Consider the following 24,325-nt stretch of genomic DNA (forward strand, 5'->3'; position numbering starts at 1 on the left):
AGCTAGATCGCACACAGGGTCAGACCGGCTGTGCATAGGCTAACACTTCCAGCCTGTTTTTTCTTGCATTAGACTGTCTTCAGAGACTGTAGAGTTGAGATGGGTATTTCACACGCTGCAGGTGAGAGAACTTTAGATTAATGTGGGCAAATATGGCTGAGTATTGAAGTTCAATAAGTTATGTGGGACAAATTGTTTCGAATATCAAAGTTAATTAGTCAGAAACACAAACTTTCAAACTTTCTTGAGCTTGAAATTTTGTATTTTTTTCTTCTAACTAGAAAGAATAGAAAACATTAGAATGCGTATTTCTGTTGAAAACAAAGTTATTCACTCATTATGTTATGATAATGGGCCAATCAGAAAGACACAGCAGCTGTGTCTATAAATCAATGAGCTTAGAAGGACATTTCTATCAATTATGGCAATCGGTAACCTTCAGAGACCTTGAAGATAACCAGGGTAGGGATATTAATAACTCTGTAGAAATACAATCCGCTATCACAAACACGAAGTCAAGATGAAAACTGTCAAAAATCAGTCTGTCAAGAAATCAGCAAATTTGATAATCTCTGTCAGCAGCACATATTCTATTCAATTAAAAGTTAGCTTACACAAAAAATTATTAGATTTTGTCTGAAAGTCTCAGTATTTTTCTATCATTTGCAACTGGTTTTGATGCTTGAAGTGATCTGACTGCCAGATTGTTTCACAATTAAAATTGACAAAACATGATAGCGGTTAAAAAGCTCAGGTCAAGCTAAAGTGCAACCGTGACATTTATAGTTGTAAAGAGACCATCAGAATAGAGACGGATAATGCTGCAACTTAAATGCAAAGTTCAATATAAACTACTGTGATGATAACAACTAGTGGCATCAATTTGCACGTATTTTTGTTCTGAGAGTTTTAACTGCAATCAAGTTTTGTCAATTTTAATTTGGAAACATCCTTTGAGTCTAGTCATTTCAAACATTAAAACTGCGCCAAATGATTTAAAAACACCGATAGTTTGTGATAGAATGTATTAAAATTTTACGTGAGTTCATTTTTGAATTATAAATTTGTGAGCAGTTGTTTTAACGGCTATCAATCAATATGCATACATCAAGGGCTATCTTCAGAATTTGTGCAAGATGATAATACCTTGGCAGCTGTTCCTAAAACTGTGAACATCTAAACATATTTCCCTGACAGCGGCTGTTCTTGATTAAAGTTTGATTGATTGCTGTATATAATTGATCTTGCGGAAATGCCACAGTGACATAAATATGAGTTGCTAGATCAGGCCTGCTAAGGCTAACTCATAATTGGTCATTCTAGCCATCGGATTAATAACTGTAACAATTTTGAAAAATTCGGTGTCAAGGCCGATAGCCCGAGTTTTAGGCTTTACAAGTTGCATGCTTTATTTCAACTCTTTAGTTTTTAAGTTATATCAATTAACGAAATATTCCATGATTGGAATTATCTTCTCGTGTGTCTGCAAGTTACTAACCATATTCAGAAATTAGTGGAGTTATGGCTACTTATTGCCGACCAAATAATTTTCGTGATTATTCTGACTATTTACTAGCAGTAATTGGTCACTGAATTAACTTTTGAAAATGCATCCTAGCAATATCTATCGTATTGTAATAATTTTATTGATCTTTTCTGACACAATATCAACTCATAGCTACTTTTTTACCAAATTTCCAGGCCATCTATGGTTTTGATGAAATTGGAATTGAATGATACTGGATTACCTTTATTCGGCTGTACATATATGTAGCCTACCTTTACCAACTGATTTTTTGGCAAGCATGCTTTCACATTAGCCACCTAAATATTGTTATTCCGGTTTTATGACAATAACACCTGTAAGCTGATGTTTAAATTTGCTTAACAGAAATCCTATCAAAACAGTTCAAAGGAATTGCAAATAGAGTTTATACTAGTTTGTAGTTTTATACAAGTATGTACAGCCCATGACCAAAGGTTCGTCAATTTCATGAGCCATCAAAATTACTAACCCATAAAATTATAGTACTTGTTTGTTAGTCTGTGGCCCTTCAGAACAGCAACGACCATTTGTTAAATGAATTCATGACATCTCACTCTAAGCACTGTCAGCAAAATAGAAAAATACCCCTACTTTCGGCCATACTCTGTAAAATCTTTGCGTAACTTCATTTTTAAGTTGAATTTTCTTATTAAAATGAAATAACTTGATGATTTGTCAGTCAAATTTTCAAGTGTACAACGATAAATCCTCTAAACATCAATTCTTCGCACTCACCATTGTAAAAGCGAAAAAACTTCCATGGACACAACCATATGGCTGCGATATTTTACCAAAGTTGGCTATCTTTTTTACTCCACAATACACACACAAAGTAAATATTTCTCAGAACCTCTGTTGATAAAGAAAGTTTACTATCAGCCTAGTAACCTGTGCTGGTGATAACTATACAGATAAGAATTAACCTGATATCACAATACACTGCATAGCTCTGGACCCACTAGTTTAATTTACAGATTAACATTTTTGTGCTCATTTTTATTACTTAGGTCACATGCTGCAGTTCTGAAACATGCCAGAGTCAAATTTATTATGTTATTTAGCTTACTTTGCATTAAATACAGAAAGTATATCTAAGAGAATTCGGTAGCAGAATTAGCTATCATTTAAGAGTGCTGATGTGGTGCAACAGCAGCATGCTGATAAATGATTGGTTACCAAAAATGGGTGTATGTGGCAGTGCTTATGTATGCTTCCTACTTTCTCACTGTTTTATTGATGCCTATGTCATGTTGTATCACGGTGTCGCAATTGTCTGGATGATACAGATTTGGAGTTGTGTGCACGTTGAGTTACCCTGTAATAATTGTTTCAATGAACATTCTTCACACGTTGAGCTTTAAAGCATGCGCTTTGTTAGATGAGATATAGAATTCTATTTTAAAAGTCGTAGTAGTGCACTCCTGTCTCTTTTACATGTAGCAGCACACTTTTGAAATAGTATTGATTGAAGTTTGGAAAAAGTTTAAAATATAATAGTTTGAGTGGCATTTTCTCACATACCATTTGTATAATAATAATGCCGTTTCTACCTTCAACAAGCCTGGAACATTTGATAAATATCTATGAGTAACAAGATTCACTAATAATAATGCAAACTTGAAGATGAAAATAGTGTCTGCCAGCTAACAATTTTTGTTATCAACAGCAAGATTATTGCTTTATAGTAAATCAATTTTTTCTTTTTTACTGCTTCACAATTTAAAAAGCATATTTATTTGGCTATAACAAAATTTCTCAGCTCAGTACCAAAAGCACAAGTCAGACCATAGAAGAAATCAATTGTAAAATTTGAGCACTATTTTAAAAATGACCAAGTTAACTTTTTAGACAGATTTTTAAAGTTTTCAAGTCAATAAATAATTGTAGATAGACAATTTCTGTTTCAAAATTTATTTCAATATTTTAAAACAGGAAACACGTATACCTGTGAATAACCAGCCACGTGGCAACTAAACAGTAACTTGTGAAAATGAGTATATTTTTACAAGTGTGCATACTTGTGCAAAATCTCATGCTCACTCACTTGTGTGTATATCAGAAGCTAATGCACACATCTGACTATCACAGACTTGTATAAAAGATTTTCCTAGTTAGGTTTAAACTGATGTCAATAAATTTTCTTCGAATGACACTAAGGTAGTTTTAGCACTGAGTTTTTTGACAAGCAAATAGATGCGCATCAAGGCGCTGACAACACAGTTTTAAAGCCAGCAAAAACAGCTGTCTAAAATGCACCTAATCTTTGACCCGCATAGCCTGGGTTTAAAACATAAAGCAGGTAATATGAGTTTAGTCTAGTGCAATAAGTATTATATGTAGAAACTCAAGTAAAGAACATGCCTGTCGGATTTGAAAGCATTAGAGCTCAGGGTGTAGTTATTCACATCTAGTGAGTTGTCCATAAAAACATAGATGTAGACTGCAAAGTGTAGAATTATAAAGTGTGAACAGTGAAGCACATAGCACTGCGACTTTTTTAGTTTGAGTTATCTTCTCGTGAAATTGCAGCCAAGCAGAAGCAACAGTTGAGATCTGCTTTAGAATCGACCTATTTCCTATGATGATCTAGGCTTACCTGAGTGTAAACTAAATTTGTTGCCACTGTAGTTTTATTTATAATAACACTCTACCAGTGTAGTACTGCATGAATTAACTAAGAACACATTCATTTAAAAATGCAGCCCATTTGAAAAAAATGGTGCAGAGGCTAGTGTGAATGATTGCTTAGCCAACAGTCTGAATTCAAAACTTGTATGATGTAATGTTTTTTCTACATCCAGTAGCGGCTTTAGACAGGTGAATGGACGCACACAACCCTTATTACAATAAAGACTAACAAAAGGAATAAAATATGTTTTTGCATAAAAAATTCATTTTTAATTGGCCAGATTTCTTTTCTCAATAAATTAGAGTAACTTAAGTTAGTCCAAATATTTACTATAATAAAAGCCGTGTTTGTCCCTCAGAAGCCAGAGTTAAGAGATTGAAACGTGAAGTGTGCTATTTCAAGCATTTGGTATAAAATATTAAAGATTGGCAAGTGTAATAAGTTGGATGTTTACCATTAATCTGTGCAATTATAAGTCCATTACCGCCATAGTGCAATGAATAGCATTTCTGTCCAAAGAGCTGTAGGTTTGAGTTCATTTCTAGTGCAAAGCAGATCTTTTTTATTCCTATAAGTTTATCGCTATAACTGGACATACAGACAAACATCGACACATCTGTTTATAGCAGATTATAGTAAAGCTCTGCAACCAAACTTAGAGAAGCTTTTCTCTACTATGAACGATTCTGACTTTTCCACGAACATTAGTTGCAGAATGCATTTTTGGCAGAGCAATTAATTTTCATTGAATATCAGAGTATCAACTATGCTATCTCAATAATTTTAGGTTACCTTCGACATGTTGAGATTAGTATAACAGAGTTTCTATGCATAGCTGCTCTGACACTGGTAATATTCAACGTTATCAAGTGGTACAAAGACTGCACCGTCTACCCACCTGGTCCAAGAGGTCTCCCTATTTTTGGAAATCTGTACAATGTCATCAAGCACGGAGGTCTGCTAGAGTTTTATAGAAGCAGCCAGGAAAAATATGGAAATGTATGTACTAAAATGTAACAGATACTGAAGTGTGATGTTGACTGGGTACGGCTGAGTCTAGTGGTAAGGTAACCTTTCTACTGTTGCTTGGGAATTAAACCTCAACCTGTTGTTTGCGGGTCAGGCATTCTAGAGCACTCGGCTATTGAACTCTGTTCGATGTGTAAATAAAACAATATTTGTTCTTACAAAACCAAACTGCACCAGTTAAATAAGAAGTTTTGCTTTTAAAACTTATGGCTGTATTTATCCTTGTCATGTTAAGTCATTTTAAATCATATGTAAAAAGTTATTTTTTCATTTTAATGCATTAATTAATTATTGTAGAATTATATCAAATAAAAAAAAACAAATGTGGAAAATCTTTCTTTTACAGCGTTTGTTTTTAAATTAGGTGTTCACCATTCAGTTTGCCGGAGTCAACTATGTCGTCATCTCAGGGTTCTCCAACATGCAATACTTACTGATAAAAAGAGGGGCCATTACCAGCAGCAGAAACATTGACCTCATGCCTCCTTCTTATGACATACACAAAATGAAAGATAGGCCAGGTTGGTTGCTCTCTACATTCCTTTTATTATTATCTACAAGCCAGTAAACATAGCTTAAGTTCATGTATGGTATTGGTAGTAGCTCAGGGGTACCCTTACACAGCTTCTATAAATGTGGAAATATTAAAGTTTAGAAAACAAGCTGTTATGTGTGGGTTCACAAAATGCAAGAAAATCAGCAAATTCTATTTTTCTAATTTCTTTACAGCGATAGAACTAATGCCAACGTTACTACTGCTAGCAGTCATGCTGGGGGTTAGTGTCAAAGTGACACACTGCTTCTTTTGAAAATGAAAGTTTGATTTTAGGTTCAAATGATATTTAACAGGAAACTAGCTTATTTGCGCGCTTGAACCAGGTTGCTAGTAATTCTTTATTCAGAGCACACACAAAAAACTCAAGTGATGTCTCTTACCAAAAAATGTAGAAATAAAAATAAATTTGTATTCATTGTTAAGGTCATGCGGGTGGCACATTAAGGTTTTTTAAATTTGGCTTCAAATGTAAGTTAAAGCCTGTGTTCTAGAACCATCTAGCCTGTGATATTTATGGCTAACACTTTTGGATAACTATCTACCCTAGGACACTTGTCTTCACCTCATCTAACTTTCGCGTTCTCGAGGAGTCATCCTCTCGCGAAAATTTCATGAGCGAAACAAACTATCATAACGAACGAGCGAAAACACAGAATTAAATAGCTTTGTTCATTGATGTTCAAGAAACAAATGGCAGCAAGCGATCAAACTGCATTATCGATCTCACCACACAAATCTACGGTTCACAATTACAAACTAGTCCCAAATTGAAATTTTTTTCTTACAGGTGAACCGAACCTGAGGAATCTAATTATGTTTGTTCCACTGCATTTATTTTCACATCACTATATTTTCGCCCTCATCAGAGCTGCGAAATTAAGTTGCAGCAAGGTTTTACTCTGTATGCTACTAACGAAACTAAATACTAGCAAAATATAAATGTCCTAGGGTATTTAGATATCCCTATTATTTGCTAAAAATCAAAATGCCTATTACTTTTATAGAAATCAATAACTATCATTTAAATAAATAAGATTGATTTGAACAAAATTGCTTGATCTGCGGTTTTCTAATATTTGCTATTGAATCAACTTCTTTTATTTCTACAATCAAAAGGCAGCTTTCACCTTCTGAAGTTGGCAATTAAAATGCCACTTGCAGTGTTTTCCATCATAAACATTTTATTGGTAAATGTTGCCAAGATGGAAATAGTCAAACAGCATTCCACCAAGCATTCAACTTAGCTCACACTTGTTTCATTTTAAACCATTTAAAGCTTACCAAATCTGGTAAAAGGTATTAAAAACTGAATGGGTTTTTCCCCTGAATTGGTCAACTTTCTATTTTTATTTATCAGAGGCATCTATTTCTATTTTTATTTCTATATCTAATTATCTATTTTAGCATTTCATTACTTGAAGCCTTGTCTAGTTTTATAAAACCATACTAGTTGCTGTTGTTGCTAATAAGAGTATTCTACAAGCTAATTAAAATCTTTTTTAGTACCAAACTTTCATTAACATATGAAGGGGCTTCTTACTCCCTCTTTTATAGCCAGGTACTTAGGCTATAAAATAGAGATTCAGAAGGCAATAACAACCGTTAAAATGGCAAAAAAAGTACACGAAATATGCACAAACTGTAAGGTTTAATCTTGGATCTACATGTATATATAATAGTACTTAATAGTGCATGCCCAATAATAGTACATATAGTTCATACTATTATTGGGCAACCTATATTTTTTTTAAAAGCATTGTTTTGCATATATTACAACCAATATTGTCATGTCGCTGCTGTGTGGTGTCACGTGGTATCATAAACAAAAAAATATCATGTTAAATAAAGATGAAGAATTTCAGGTTTTTGATGAATAAAACAAAATGCAAATAATGTTTTTATCAGTAGATAGAAACAAGCTTGTTAGCTCAATATTATTTCCACTGAAAACACTTAGGTTTTTGTTTTGTTAAAAAGTTCTCTATTACCTTGGGGTGCCTTCCCAGACAGCCTTGAGATCGTGGCCTGCTAAATATTTAGCGGTGTTCACCTCAGCCTTCCCACAAAATAATGCAAGTCTGCGGAGTACCAAGAATCTTACATAATGAGCCGATCTGATGATGCTGAAGTTGGTGGGTGGCCACAGACCAGACTGTGGTTTTGTTCTTTTCTCTTGTGGCTTTGAAAATGCATTTTTAGTTTTGTGTCACGCTATTGGGGGGACACAATGCGATGTGACATCATGAGAAAGGAATGGTAATTACATGCAAATTTGGGTGTCTAAGATGTAATCAACATTTGATGAACCAGTTCCACTTTTAACATAAACAAGTTTTATTTTACCTACTGGTCTAAGACATTTAAGCTGCACAAGTACTAGGCAGCAGTCAATTACAAACTTTTAGCTAATTTTGTGACAGCTAGTTTGCTTCACAAATGAACACATCTACAATTCCGAATGACACAACCCGTGCAAATATATAAGTAACTTTCATTGGTTGTCGGCTAACCTGTTGTGCAACAGAAAATAGAACGGTGCTAGATCCGCTCTGATTAGTTGATGCAACAAATCGATTGTTTTCAAATTGAGCCAGTTCAAACTGCAGTTAACGCAAATCTTTTAAAGAATTTTTAGTTTGCTAAAAATAAAAGTTGAAATTTGTAAGTTGATCTAATCTTTAGTTAAAGCTGCCCAACTATCAGAGAGTGTATCCACATCCCTGGTATCCACATCCCTGGTATCCACATTCCTGGTATCCACAGCCCAAGCCTTTCGCTGAAAAGGCTTAAAGTATTGATTCATTGATCGGGCCTGTGGCGAACTTAATTTAATGACGTTTTGTAAAGCTTTGTATAAAAAAATATTGCTATTAACAGCTTGTACCATGTCAAAAAGCTACACATTTATAGCTTTATAATTTCAGCAAACATTTTGCACATATGTAGTAGTCCAAAATTTTCTTTTGGACAATGAATCTTCAAAATCTTGTTAGCAGGGCTAAAACATTACTTAAGTTCATGTGGCCTAGATGAATGCCACAATACATTATATTGTAAATTGTAATATTCTATGTGTTAATGATATATGATAAATAATATTTATCTTATATTGATGGAAATTAGTTTCATAAAATGTGGTACCAGTTTTTTGGTTGGCAGATATAATGTTTCTGGTTGGCAGATATAATGTTTCTTATTGGCAAGTACAATGTTTCTGGTTGGCAAGTATAATGTTTCTGGTTGGCAGGCATGTTTCTGGTTGGCAAGTATCAGGTTTTTGATTGGCAGGCATAATGTTCAGCCCAAACTGGAAGGAGGTGAGGCATTGCGCTGTCAGGTACCTCAGAGGAGAAGGGATGGGCAAGTCTTCACTAGAATCCCGAGTTGTTCAAGAAGCCGAAATGTTTTGCCAAACGTTTATCGAGCCCAACCTAGACGAGGAAATGGCTTTGTACAAATACTTCAAACTGGCTTCATCAAATATTATCTTTAGCATGATATTTGGTGAGAGATTTGACTACTCTGACGAGAAATTGCTAGAAAACAACAGAATGATGGAGATATTGTTTGAGTCAAACATGACAGCTGTTATGAGCAAAAATATTCCCTTCGCAAAATGGATCCCCGGTGACCCTTTTCAGCATCGATTGAACTCTGAGTGCCTTGAGGCTACGATGAAGTATTTTGACGGGATCGTGGCTCATCGAAGAGCAAAAATGGTGGCTAGGTCAAACCCTGCATTGTTTGTGGACAATTATCTGTCACACTTCATGGAAATGGGCACGATGACCGACAAGTTTCTAGGTGAGCTATTCATAAATTAAATTTAAATCTTGAAAGTCTTATTTTTCATAATCTGTTGTGGTAATTATTTTTAATCATCGTATAGGCCTATAACATGATTCAACCTTTGCTTTTTTTCACTATAAACAAACTATTATTTTGTTTCCGTTTTTGTAAGTAAAGCTATATTTGTTTTTGATTTGCTCCTACAGTTAATGTGACCCACTTATAAACTCACCACTGAAGTTTATTTTATTGCTAGCAGTAAACCATGGACCTCTAGGCTTCTTTATTTTTAACCAGATAGCCTGGAAGTAAACACTTGAAAAGCTGGTTGGAAAAATATATAAAAAAACTGTGAGCATTATACGTATAAAATTTGAACAGAGTCGGCCTAAATTGCATACATAGCAGATGCTGAGAAAATCCACTTTTATAAACTTAAAAAGCTAAATTTGCAAGTATATTATTTGTGAATATAACGGCATAATTGTCTACAAGTATAACCAAATGTACTACATTTCTACCTAGTCAGTTTGATATGGATTACTTGAACTATACCTTTCCTTGAGTTGTTATTAATCCTCGTTGCTATGCGCTTACCCTGATAATAATAATTTAATTGAGGGGTTATACTAGCTTGGTTCAAAGTGGTGGTATTTTATTCACCACTGTTTACCAGACAGAGTTGTTTGTCCACTCTGTTGCCATTAATTGAGGAAATCTACAAACCACATCTGTCTGCTCAGGTGAATGACCACAAGCCATTTATTAATTGCTTGATGTAATTCTCTCTTTTCCTTCCTCTTCACTATCTAACTCTGCTACTCCCCTCAGCTTACTCCCAGGCCCCCATTCCACATTTTCTATGAAAGATTTTTTAAATATCATATCATCTAAAGGAAACAGTCTTTGCTATATCTAAGTAGATGGAATGGCTAATCAAGCAACATTGTTTTTCATTTTAGAATTTTATTGTTTTGCCAGGCATCTGAAAGTGCAAAAACATATGAAATAGTATAATACAACTGGTACAGTGTGGAGTTCATGCTCTATGCAACAAACAAATATCCCTGAATTAATATAGATATCCATCATCTCTGGAACTTGCAAACAATCAAATATTTATCAAATTTTCCGTAACATAATTTCAACATTTGAAGTAAAAAGTATTCCATACGCTTACCCAAAAAAACCTTTCACAAACCTTTCACAAAAACCTTTCACCTCACAAAAACTCAACTCATGCAGCTGAAAATATTTGATGGGCTTTTGCCAAGTCTGTTTTAGCTTGTCAGTGGCTATCAATCACCTTTTGGCACCTCACATTGTGCTTCAGCCAAGGTCGCTCCTAATTTCTGATATCGGCCTGTCTACTGACATTCCTTCTTAAGATAAACAAGTGATTATTACCTTAGCCAAAGATCCTCACTCCTAGCCAAACTTTTAACAATTTTAGTTGTTTACAAACACTTTTCAATACTCATTATTTTGTTACAAACTTATTTGAGCCAAAAATTTTAAGATTCAAACTTGACCAGGGTATCTGATTACACAGGCCTTCAGACAGCCTTATGTAGGGTTTGCCAAATATAATGATGTACCTAAATATTACGATTTATAGTCACTGGGGTACCCTGACGATTCTGTGCATCGTGAGAGATCATCATGTGTGATAAATGTTTGCAAGATTATTCTGTCACGCTGCAAAGTGGTCAAATGATGCAAGTGGGGGGTGGTGACGGCTGATGAAGCTACATGTATGAGTTCATATCCTAGATGATGCAATCTTTTTCCCAACATTAAAACATAGCTTCAGACAGATGAACAGACATACACCGGTTTTGCTATAGTGAAGGTTCGAAGCAAAATTCGATTAAACCTCTTGTAAGCTCAGCTTTTGAGTATTTAGAAACGGGTTGTTTGAAACCAGACAAAATTTTTCAGTTTGTTTCACAGGCTTTGGTTTAAATTGGCTTTTACTTTCTCTTCCATAACATTATCAGCAGTCTACTAAGCTATATAACGAGCATCCAAGTGTTCTTATTGAAATCACCCACATATGCAGTGATGCTCAAGAGTTTAAAGAATGCTAAATTACCTATGATTACAACATTTAGGAAAAAAAGAGATTGCCCATTTTGCATGCAAAAAATTCCTCTTTTGAAGTTATAAAAAGCTATTTGCTTTTAGGATGTTACTTTGATAATCTTCAAAGCACAGCTGCTAAATATTTTACTTCAACAAAAACCGAAATCTAAAGATAGATGAATGTGTGAACACAAATCATTAAAATCCATGACCTTGAATTTATATATTTCTTTTACCATTTCAATGTTACGATAGCTGAACCCTTGTCTTGCCAAAAATTAGCTAAGTATGTCCAAAAACTGTTTAATTGAGTTGTTGTGCCGTTAAGCTGAGTACTGTGCCAGTTCCGACCTTGTTGGCTGAAGTATAGTTTGTAGATAAGATAACTCCGAAAGGTTTATGAATACACAAAAGCCTAAAAATACTGAAAGATATTTTTTGATAATTTGCCACTTGCACCTCTCTATGACACACATAGATTATCTAAAAGCCCCCCTGGCAACTTCTGACTTCGCTAGTACAAGTACTGTCTGTTTTCAGACAGAGATATGGCCACAACGCTGATGCAGCTATTTGGAGCGGGTACTGACACCTCAGCCTGTTATATGAATTGGGCTATCCTCTTCATGTGTTGCCATCCCGAGGTACAAGAGAAGGTACAACAAGAGGTTGACTCTTATATCAAATGTAAGACTTTCAAAAAGTTGATTGTAAAAAACCACTTTAATCTGAATAACTTTTTTCAAAGATTCTGCCAAAAATTAACAATTTTTTTTGGCTTTTCGAAGTTTTATAGACTATAATAGTTTCTACTCTGAACAATTGAAGTGTTATTATTGCGCTCTAAGTATTCTATGTGTGTTCTACACACTGAGGGTGCTAAGAGCTAAATGATGGCTCGCACCGTATCACCGTAGGTTTATGCTCTCCTCTAGCTGATTATTCAACTATGTGCCCCGTGGAGCGATTCTTTTGCCGAGGCAACGCAGATACATTAAAAAGGTTGAAGCTGTCAAACTATTCCAATTCTTTGCCAAGTGTTCACAACAGCTTGTGTAACATGCACCACTACGGCAAGATGATTGGCTGTCGCAGATTGTTTGGTCTGTTTTCTATTATGACAATTTCTAGTATTTCTTCGTTTCCGGAACTGCATTTTCTATTGAGAACGCTATGAGAGTGCTAGGCGTAATTATAACTGTGGATTATTCGCTGATGTAAAAACATTTAGGTTTGTGATGGTAAGAATAATGTTATCACAGACGATTGCCGAAGAACGTTGAGATTAATTGCGATATACTGCAAACCAGCCTAATGAAAATGGTTGTTTCCTTTATGTTGCCATACTGCCATTGATATTTGATCATTTATTCATTTGTATGCCTAGTAAATTTTTGTATAGCACTCTGCTCTCAGCAATGAGTTATCATGTGATCTGCTAATAAAAGCATTTAAATTAACATTTCAGACTATCATTTTCTAATGCTGCATCTATAAAAAAGGACATTTCAAGCTTTTTCAACAATTCTCTTTGCTCATGGACTGTTTCTATTTGTCATAATTTCTTGAGCACTTACTGATTTATGTACCTCTTCATATATAATTGGCATCGAAATCTGGTGATGATTTTCAAATAAGGTACTGGAGAACGACCAAAATACAGTGAGAGGTCAAAGCTGCCATATACAGAAGCCACAATATTAGAGGTGCTAAGGGTATCCATGATGCTGCCAACACTCCTGCCACACAGTCTCGATAAACCTGTAACTATCGAGGGTCACGTAAGTAGTTATCCTTTATTACTGATATGACCAAAATAGACACAAGACAAACATCGGTTCAGAAACAGGTCAACAATAAACTTTATGCTCAGTCGCTAATTTAAAAAATCTTGCATATCTCAGATAAATTTGCTCCAAATAAAATAACTAAATACAAATTAATCTGTTACCACCCGCTGAAAAAACCACCTAAAAGGTATATTACGATGGAAAAATGCTCTTCTAATTGTTTTAATTCAGCACCTACCCACAAAAAGTAGCAACTACCTGTATACCGGTTTAGGACTGCAATACAGTGTAACATCATGTACAGTACTGTAAGGATTTTTTACCTTTGAGACAGACAGTAGTGGTTAACGTCGGTGTAGTAGAGATTTGATGGCAACATGTTCGGTACGCTAAACTTTTACGACACAGCGCAGCATAACATAGACTTTGAATTCAACTTAAGAGAGCTGAGCTCACTAAATACCTACACACTTAACAGTAAGTGTTAATCTTACGTTGCACTAAACCTAGTTCTATTTTTTCTTTCATCTTCAGCTCTCTACTTTGTTCCTCCTGCTTGGCTTTTTTGCCTCATTTTTTTATTCGTGTTCACCTTGACTATTAGTTAGCTTTCTTAAAACATTGTTCATACTGATCCAACGGAAGTGACCAAATGATGCTGTTCTTATGAGCAGCCTTTGGCATATTCGGCCCTCTAACGGCGCCTTTGAAAAGCATCCTGTATGCTTTTATCTCAAATTAGTCTCGTACCTCGACAAAACTTTGCATTTTTAGGATTTTCTTTCGACATTTTTCCCAAATCTCAAACTTACCATATGTTGGAACACTCTTAGTTGGAGTAGGACTGTACTAAACTTTAGACGAGTTTATAACATCGAATTATTCTGACCAAAAATGCTGGAACTTGTGGGATGATATATTGCTGCATGTTTTCTTAAATAACAAACACAACCGGTTTGCACTAGAAATATTGGTTTTTTACATGGTTTGCTCAGCTGTGCAAGACAAGATGATAAGTTTTATTTTATTACCAGCCTTAATTAATAATTTTAACCATTGTTAAACTTAAAATACTGAAAACCTCTGAAATTTTGAGTTGCTTAGGTAATTCAAATGAAATTATTGTAGCTCGATGGATGCAGAAAGTATGTAAGAATTACACAGTTTTCCATTGTACTTCCTCTTGTATAGTTATAATTAAAAAGCAGTCTTAAACCTTTCTACCCCTTCAAAACTTTAAGCAAGATAAAAAGGTTCAACTGGAAACTTTTTTGTAGCTATTACCATTTCGACAAAGAAAAGTTCACTTTTGGTAGAAGAGTTTTGTTTGTTTTGATTCAGCGTTTTACTTGCCGAGTTTTGATTTTTGCTAATACTAGTTCTCCAGCTGTCCAATGAGCCATGAGAGATCATCATGTGTTATACGTATGGGCACCGTTATTTCAAATGCCAGACTGCTAAGCCAAGTGTCTGAGTTCGAACCCAGTGTGATGCAATTCTTTTTTCAACATCCAACCACTGCTTCAGGCTGACGGATAGCCGGAATTGGCTCTTATCACACAGATTAACAAAAATGCTAACCTCAAAACTGACCTTGACCTTGTGTCTCTCGAAATCTCTAAATGCAGTAAAAAAAGGTTCTAAAGTGAAAGAAAAAATGTCAAAACTTCTGAAGGAAGTTCCTAGACGAACAGCCTTCACCTCTTTGACCTTCTAGTCCAAAGGCTGTCTTATAACCGGTCATCTTGCAGTGCAACAGGAAGTAGCGCTAGGTAATGCTGCCAAGACATAGTAGCCAAACAGTTGATTTTTATCCCTACGGTCAAAGTCGCAGGCAGTCAACGACCGACCGTCTGTGATGTGACGTTCTTGTTATATTTAACCCAGCCATGAATTACCTGTATTACATGATGACTGTGGGAATGCTGAACTTTGCTAAATAATGCTGTCTGTATGAATATTTGAATTTATTTTAAACACCTCGTCAGAGCACAATGCCTTGTCTGAATATGATAACCTGTTTACCTTTCAAGGCTGAAACTTCATTGGTAGCACAAATATTGTCTTCTTTTGTGTTTTTGGAGATAAAATCACATATTTAAACTATCTATTTTAATAAATCTCAGTTTTTCTTTGCACATGTGCCGAGTATGCGCGTTTGCGTGTGTGTGTATGTGTGTGTGTGTGTGTGTATGTGCGCGCATTTGTGCATGTGTGTGCATGTGTGCACACATGTGTGCGTGCCTGTGTGCGCGCATGTGTGCGAACATGTGTGCGTGCATGTGTGCTCGCATTTGTGCGCTTGTGCTAGCCTGTGTAGGCACTATACACTTCCACATTTATTGGACAACTTCATCCAAAATCCATGTGCATATACTTCATGAACCTCCCCACCCCGCTGGTCAACTAAGAATGTTTGGCTTCAAAACTCTGCATGATCTCTAAGAACCAGCCTCTAAGAACCTACCCGCAGGATGTCTGACTGAACCTGAAAACCACCCAAGCATCTCTAAGCTTAGTGCTAGCTAGTAGCTAACAATGCATAACAGATTACTAAGGAACTATTGTCATTATTGTAAAATCAGGGTTCCCAAACTGAGTCTCAGCTAGGTATCCCAGGCTTAGACTGGTGCTTGAAAGTTCTTGAAATCAGCCTTAGATCTTAAACTTTTTTTATAATGAAATGCAAAACTAAATAAAGAATAGACATCTAAAGTTTCTGTTTTTCAGGAGAGCACAACTACTAATAACGAGAACTTTTCTTGAGTAAAATTTATAGTAGGTTTTAAGTTACATGTATACTAAAGTAGTCACATTCAGGAAACTTAACTGTCCTGTACAATTTTTATCGTATCTTTTAGGTAAATCAGACACACTGATTCCGATTTTGTACTTAAAACAAAGATTAGTTCACTAACTTTCCAAGTCATAAAGGCTTTTGTAAAGCGTTTTTATATCCGTCTCGAAAACAACACAATTGGCATAACGAGCTCCGCTCATAAATATTTGACGTAGCCTAGCTTTTTAGGAACGGAAGTTAGAGATATTTAGTCCGGTTTAGAATGATAGAGATGGGTGTCTTAAAACCCATTATTATCTAATTTCAGCCTGCAAGATCTTCTCAGTCTTTTATGAAAGGTAGATAAACCATTTAAAATTGCTCGTAGCTTGTTAAAAGATGTTTAATAGGCTGAACGTCGAGAAATACGAGCTAAAAAAGTGTGATTTTATCACAAGCTAGCATTGTTATCGCGCATTTTTGACCTCACTTTTGAATATGCAATGTTTAATAGCCTATCTACCTTTCTGAATTTAGATAAAAATGGGTTTTAAGTCACCCATCTCTATTATTCTAAATCGAGCTAAACGTCCCTAACATGAATTCCTAAAAAGCTAGGCTACATCAAATATTTATGGGTGGAGCTTGTTGCACAGATTGTGCTGTTTTCAAGACCGGTATTAAAACGCTGTAAAAAAGCCTTCATTACTTTGAAAGTTAATGGATCAATCTTTGTTTTGAGTAAAAAATTGGAATCAGCGTGTCTTATTTACCTAGAAAATATGATAAAAGTTGTACGTGGCAGTTATGGTTTAAATTAAACTAAGTTTTTTGCTAAAAAAACTAATAAATTTATAAATGTCGAAAAAACTATTATTGTCACACATGGCTCTAGCTGAGGAGAGATGCTTTTCTGTTTTTATTGTAATTTCTAGAAAAAATTTAATTCAAATGGTTTTTATATGGTACATGTTTAATAAAAATTTGTGATTTTACTCATTTAAAAAGTGTAACAAATAAATAAGCTAGAAATACTGCAAAATATTTGATTTTCTTCATTTAAAACCAAATGTTTCATTTTAATTCAACATGGTTATAAGACTCAGTTTTTCAGTCTTCAGTTTTTGTAGTTTTTTTTTCATTTTAATGAATAATTAAAGCCGAATTAGTTGAGAATAAAACTGAGGAGCCAGGAGCCCTCCTTGTATGTTAATATTAACCTGGCCCTAGATCCTTATAGAACATATAGGTACTCCTAAAACTTACAGATACTTCTAAAAAAAGCCTGGTTCCCATATACGTCGCAAGCACCGGTGACAGCACCGCAGGCTATCAGCGTTGAAATGTGAACCTACAGGCTGAGTATCCCCGGTAGTTGCTGGCCTATATTTGCAAGGGCTGTTTAAATTTTGCGAATAGCCTCAGACAAAACCTTCCCGAAATGCACTGTACAGGTGAAAGTCAGCATTATCAAAACGGCATGGCGAGCGACCATTTTTATGCGATTATTAGCGATGCAGCGTTATGTGAACAGAAGTTGCCGAACCTTGCATCGCAAGTGTTTTGCTACGCATGATTACCGCCGGGGTTTTGCAATCGATATAGGAACCATGCTTTATAAAATACTCTCATTTCCTGCATCAGCAACTGATATACTTGTATAGATTAAGCAACGCCTCAAGGAAAGAATTGTTTAAGATGTTAACAGTGAAACTCTGCTAGAAATAAGCATTGAGTCGACTTATTGGGCAAACCATAGTAAATGTTCAGTGTCTTTTATCCAAACATATTTAGTTTTCATAGAGTTATCATCTGATGTAGCTTTAATCCCGTTAGCTTTAGTTGTAGTTTATGGTGACCATGGCAATAAAATACCTTACACCCAACCTTGTTAGCATAAAACCATAACATATTCAATAGAGTAACAATGTAAAATCCACTTTGTAGAGCTCAGTCTATACCGTGAGGGAAACTGATTGTAAAAAACATGAATCGTTTAAATTTTTGCTGTTCAATTTTGTCAGCGAGAGCTTCCTAATACAGAAATTGACATGTATTTCTACACAGAGTGTAGTGATAATACAGTACAATTGTTTAAAGGACTTCAAGGTACCTGACTGGCTTCTACCTAGAAAACCAGTCATTATCTTTCCCATTCTATAATGTATCAGTGGCATCATGCTTTTTGAATCAAGTTACCAAGTTAATACACTATTGAAATTATTAATAGGTTGTCAATATGTTATAAAATAGACACCCCTACAACATAAATTTCCATTTATATGAATCAATATGTTGTACAGTAGCCACCTCTACAATGTACACTTCCCTTTAAATAAATTCTACTGAGCAGAAAATTATATAAATTTGTTGCACTGTATAACATAAAAAATGCCATATAACGTCAAATCAGAGCAATTTCTCTAACTCAATCTGAATAACGAGAGTCCCTTGTTTCTAGTCTCAAGTTAGCCTTGAAAGTATTGTTATCGCTCTTGCCACACTTGAGAGACAAAACAATCTATAGTGGTATGTGGGGTGTCTATTATATTTTTGTATTTTATTTAAAACGAATTTAATATTATTTTTTGCAGCATAGGCCTTGCTTTAAAGGAAAAAGTTATAAAAAATCAATTCAAAATGACATTAAAGGTGTGCGCTCTCATTAACGTAAAATTACAGTAATCATTCGGCCTAAACCTTGTGTAAGTTATAAGAAAAAGTGGTTGATACAAGATACAAATATATTATTTACTGTACAGTTATTGAATCAAAAAGTTAAATTCAGTTTATTTCATTTTAAAAGGCTAAAGAAATGAGTTTGGGAAGATCTTGAAATGGATTAGGTTATTTACAAGTATTTTACACTTTATATAATGTAAAACCTATATAGCGTAAACATCTTTGCAATGGATTTTTTATGTTTTAGGAATTTCTACTGTTGTGCTTGATCTGTCAATATAATTCCAGTTGTTTACATATATACTTTTCGTGATCAAAAAATAAAATGGCTGTATTTAATTTGATAACTAAGAAGATAACCAAAGGACTTGTCGATGTTCCATCTCTTCTTAGAATGCAAGAGATTACCTGTTCTATTTATACTTTATCTACTGCTTTAGGTAATACCAGCCAACACAGAGCTAATATTCAACCTTCAAAGTGTTTATAAAGATCCAGATGTCTTTGAAAATCCAGAAGAGTTTGATCCAGAACGGTACCTCAAAGGAGATATACAGACCAAGGCACAATACACAAAAATAGCATTTGGCCTTGGTAAGTGATAGGTTTTAATATATAATCATAAATACTGTAGAACCTGTATTTGAACGCTATGGTACTGTATTTTGCAACCCTTTCCCTATAGTGATGTTGTATTAGAAGTGAAGTTCAAATAGAGGGTAGCGCTGTATTTTTCAACTAGCCTGTCAGAGTTTCGGGAAGATAAATTTAACCTTTGTACAGTTGAAGCGATGCTAATGTCACTTTTACAGTATTTTGCACTCTCGTTTAGTGGACTGACATTGATATCGTCGGTTTCAGCATGTATTTCAAAGTACTTTTTGTTTACTTTGAAGTATCAGACCGAATCAAATAGGAATTTTATAGAGTAAAATATATCAGCTGTCACAGTTATTAATTGTTTTGATGGTGTCGCTCTAAAGTTAAAAAAAAAAAACTTTAACGATTTTAGAATTAGAAAACAGACTTTGATACGCCATAAAAATGGCTGGTATTACATCATATGGTGCTTCTGATAAGTAGTCTCATCGCTTATCAGAAAACTTCAAGTTTTCATATAAGAATACAAACCACATTATAAACAAATCTGAAAACTATGGATATGATTCAGACCTTAATGACTTCGAAGCGGAATATAGTTTTGGTGATTGCAACAATCAATCTTTTTAGGTACTTTGGTATTAAAACCAAGGCAGCCACTGCTGCCACAACAAAAACTTTATTTTTATTGATGTAACGTTATCAGTATTATTATAATTATCGTAATGTTGTAATTATGGTAATGTTATAATTATCGTAATTTTATAGTTATGGTAATGTTATAATTATGGTAATGTTATAACTATCATAATGGTATAATTATGGTAACATTATTAGTCATTATCAGTACTATTTTGTGCAAACTTTTCTACTGACAACTTTTCATTTTTGGTTTGTAAAGATTAAAGAATGTGAAAGTGGCTGTCTAATAGAAGGAGCATTCTATTAAAGAAAGGCGCTGTTTTTTCATCCCTTTTCTTATAGTGGCATTCTATTAGAGGTGGTGTTCAAATAAAGGTGGGGTTTAAATTAAAATTTTACAGTAACTGTTTTTACCTAAAACTTGTAAAAGTAATCTCATAATATTAGCATAACTGGTCACGTCAAACTGGCTAGTCGCTATTATACCAGCAGTTAATTTACATGTATATACTAACATATTTTTAGATTTACAACATAAAGTAACGCAAAGCATTGGAGTATATATAGTTTAAAAGCGTCTATTTTTTAAGCAAATGGTGTAGGAAAGTGTCAAAAGTAGAGGGACAATAAAACTTAACTTACTTCAAGTGCATAACTTACTTTGATATTCTTTAATTCAATAGAATATTTTTGTACCGCAAATATACTATTTTACAGTTATGAAACACAATTGGCACAAATATATTATAAATTTGGCCAAAATTTATGTTGACACTAGTTATATAGTTCATGCTTTATAAATTGGATAATGAATAATACAATAAAAGAGATCAGTATATGAAATAGCATTAAAAAACGCATAGATTTGATAAAAAATTAACTGCTTACACTTTTGTTACATGTCCCAAACTTACAATATAAGTCTTTTATATAAGAAACAACAGTGAATTTATCCTTTTAGTTACAAATACATAGTAAACAATAATAACTAAGGAATTATCCTTTCCTGGTCTGAAAGAAGATAACTTCAAAGTGCAAGAGAGTTCAGTGAAGCACGTTAGTTTGCTATGAATAAAGCATAAAAATAAAAGACTAGCCTTGATATTTTTAACTCTTTCGTTACGATGAGTCGTTTAGTACTGCTCGTCAAAGCGTTTTTGTATGGGAATGAGCGAAATGATTCTGTTTTTTACTTTACCAGGCTTTGTATATACCTACTTTAATTACCATATCATATCTGTACTTAAACAAAAGAAAACGCTTATCGAATACATAAAATTATATTCACGATCCATCTTGAGCGAATTTTCGTTTTGCAACAACTTCTATTTTTTATTGTAAGTTCTTTTTAGAAAGATTTCTCGTGTCTGATTGGTGGCAGTTACGATGTTTAATTAGTTATAGTTAAACTACTAAAAGTAATTAAAATGGCGTAAACTTTAATAATATCAATAAACTGTCCGACTCAGACATGCACACAGTCTTTTTAAAAATGCCTGAAAAGGTTTTCAAGCTTATTATGCAATCCGTTTAGTTTTTTTTTGCCGCATCAGCTGATTTAAAATTTTACGATGACTAGTTTGCTATTAAAACATTTTTATAGACAGTCTGGTTGAAAATTTGGAATGATTTATATGTACACTTGTCAACTATTAGGTTTTACAAAGTATGTAACTATGTAATATGTAACTATGTAATTGTAACAAAATTAATTTGGTAGCGAATGAAGACAAGTATAATGAAAAGTTTCCATTGTAGCAGTAATCACATGAATGAAAGGTCTAAGAAGCTAAAAAGGTTGTCAGTCTAGCTGCATAAATTAATTTACTTTGATGCGAAAAACAAGCTTGTAGGAAATCTGAAAAAATTATGGCACCTCAATAAACTGATAGAATAAACTGTGTAACAGTGAACTCAAGTTTGTTAAGGTTAAAATTGAAGAAGCTAATCAAAAAAATTCAAATAATTCTAACTAAGCGACCAATTAGATGGTATTAACACTACAATATAAACAATTATTGCAACATCAGATACGACGCACGATTTCAATCAGATATCGTTGAAAATACTTCTGAGAGTTTGGAATGAAAACTTTTTGAGGTCTTGCAGCATTAAGCTCAACTTTTTTATGTAGGTTGCAACAGTGCTGCACCTTAGCACTAAATCTTTCTCAAATTAATATGTTCATAAGTTCTTTTTCTTGAAAGTCATTCATTCTAATAGTTTTGCTCATTCCGTTTACTAGACTGCATGACGTCAATGATGGTTGTTAGAGCTGCTTAAGAAAATTTAAATCAGTCTTGACCAACACTTTATAGTAAAAGGTGAAAATAAAATTATCCTTTGTTTACGTACATTTGTAGATGTGTTTTTAGTTTTAAAAAGTTTAAATGCTACACTAGATGCAGTGTCAAGAATAAACTTGAGTGAATGCAATCTTGTGAAAAATTCTGTTTTTTCATAATTTTTGTCAAATAAGAAAGCAGAAAATTTATGAGTACTGAGTTTTATCTAGTAGATGCCGGGAAACTAGGCTCTCATATAAGATAAGAACTGAAAGCTGCTTGACAGTCCTTTTCATTTCAGCAGCTTTTGGTAAATGCTGCGGCCTTTCTCTCGCTCTCAAATCTCTTCACCATGAATAATATTCATGGTAACTTATCGACTATATGTATTTTCATATTTAACGTTAAATATTAAAATATTTACATATTTAATATATGTATAATAAGTAACATATTATGTTACTTCACATTGTTAGAGTTGTGTTACCTTGTATGGGCGATAAACAACCAGCCTCTAAACGCTGTTAATGCTGAAGGGCTAAGTATGTTTTTAGATATGTGCTTTTTAAAACATTCAAATCGAAAATAATGGTGTTATGCAAAAGAATCTTTTCTTGCAATACATAATTTACTTTGGTTTTTTTGGTCTCATGATGCAATTTGTTCTAGTTGGCACCGACCATTCATAAAAAAGTTAATATCTTTCAGCCATGTCAATGCCATTAGCTTAATTACCCTAGGACACTTATATTTCGCTAGTATTTAGTTTCGTGAGTAGCATACAGAGTAAAACTTTGCTGCAACTTAATTTCGTAGCTCTGATAAGTGCGAAAATATAGTGATGTGAAAATAAATGCAGTGGAACAAACGTAATTAGATTCTTCAGGTTCGGTTCACCGGTAAGAAAAAATCTTCAATTTGGGACTAGTTTGTAATTGTGAACCGCAGGTAGATAATGCAATTTGATCGCTTGCTGCCATTTGTTTCTTGGACTATCAACGAACAAAACTATTTTATTCAGCGTTTTCGCTGGTTCGTTATGGTAGTTTAGTTTCACTCATGAAATTTTTGCAAGAGGATGACTCCTCGGAAACGCGAAAGTTAGATGAGGCGAATACATAGGTGTCCTAGGGTAGATGAAAGCTAGTTTTGGCGCACATTGCTCTATATTATATGGCAAGAGCTTGTTGCGTTAGCTTCATGGGCTCTTGTTGAGCTCCGTCACCAAATGTACATAAGTAAAAACACTGCTAAAAGCCAGTCTCTAGCGTTTAATGCTAAACATCGCAATCTGAAAATGTAGCTGCGTTAGTTTTATATTTGGGCTCTTTTGTTTTTCTTAGGTCGAAGATCATGTCCGGGAGAACCCTTGGCAAGGATGGAGATGTTTCTTTTTCTAACAACCATTCTAGAACGCTACAATTTCAAACACACTGGCCAAAAGCCAACAACAACAGGAATATGTGGTACAATACATATTCCTAAACAATATTCTTTCATTTGTACACGAAGGAATGGAAATCATTAAAATATTTTTTAATGATGCATTTTAAAATTTTATGTATCAATTTTAATGATAAGGGTGATGTACAGAAAAATGAAGATATGCTTGTACTATACATGTAACCAATTATTTTTTTACTACATAATTGTACCACATTGTCGATATGCTAGTATTACCTAATAACACTGGCTAGTTGAGGGTTACGTTGAAAATTTTATTTTTATTTTGTATAAATTTTTAATGTTTTGATTTAACAGTACATACCTACATCCACCAACAGTACATACCTACATCCACCAACAGTACATACCTACAGTAAGTTTTCAAATACAAGTAGACTTTTGATTGTGTGAACAGTGTGTTATTGCTCATAATAAATCATACTAAGGTGACGTTTAATGAGTCAAAC

General features: G+C 34.1%; 1 protein-coding gene across 2 annotated transcripts; it reads left to right on the plus strand.

Annotated features, from left to right (window-relative positions):
* LOC137402190 (cytochrome P450 2U1-like) lies at nt 1-24,202 on the plus strand. Of its 2 annotated transcripts, XM_068088672.1 has the most exons (8): nt 1-121; nt 4,963-5,174; nt 5,569-5,725; nt 9,049-9,564; nt 12,175-12,321; nt 13,273-13,415; nt 19,326-19,479; nt 23,756-24,202. In XM_068088672.1, exons 1-8 carry the CDS (start codon nt 100-102, stop codon nt 23,938-23,940), a joined length of 1,536 nt encoding a protein of 511 aa, XP_067944773.1. In that variant the 5' UTR covers nt 1-99; the 3' UTR covers nt 23,941-24,202. The 2 variants fall into 2 exon arrangements, with proteins under 2 accessions (XP_067944773.1, XP_067944775.1); XM_068088674.1 differs by lacking the exon at nt 1-121 and having other exon boundaries at nt 5,052-5,174; nt 5,615-5,725.
* The last annotated feature ends 123 nt before the right edge of the window (nt 24,203-24,325 follow it).

This window comes from Watersipora subatra, chromosome 8, assembly GCF_963576615.1.
Source record: "Watersipora subatra chromosome 8, tzWatSuba1.1, whole genome shotgun sequence".
Classification (NCBI taxonomy): domain Eukaryota; kingdom Metazoa; phylum Bryozoa; class Gymnolaemata; order Cheilostomatida; family Watersiporidae; genus Watersipora; species Watersipora subatra.

Excerpts from the sequence above, each read along its gene's own strand:
- LOC137402190 (XM_068088672.1), top strand. The coding sequence starts at position 100 with ATGGGTATTTCACACGCTGCAG. Across the intron at positions 122-4,962 it reads GGGTATTTCACACGCTGCAG|GTTACCTTCGACATGTTGAG; the intron begins GTGAGAGAACTT and ends CAATAATTTTAG. Across the intron at positions 13,416-19,325 it reads CTGTAACTATCGAGGGTCAC|GTAATACCAGCCAACACAGA; the intron begins GTAAGTAGTTAT and ends CTACTGCTTTAG.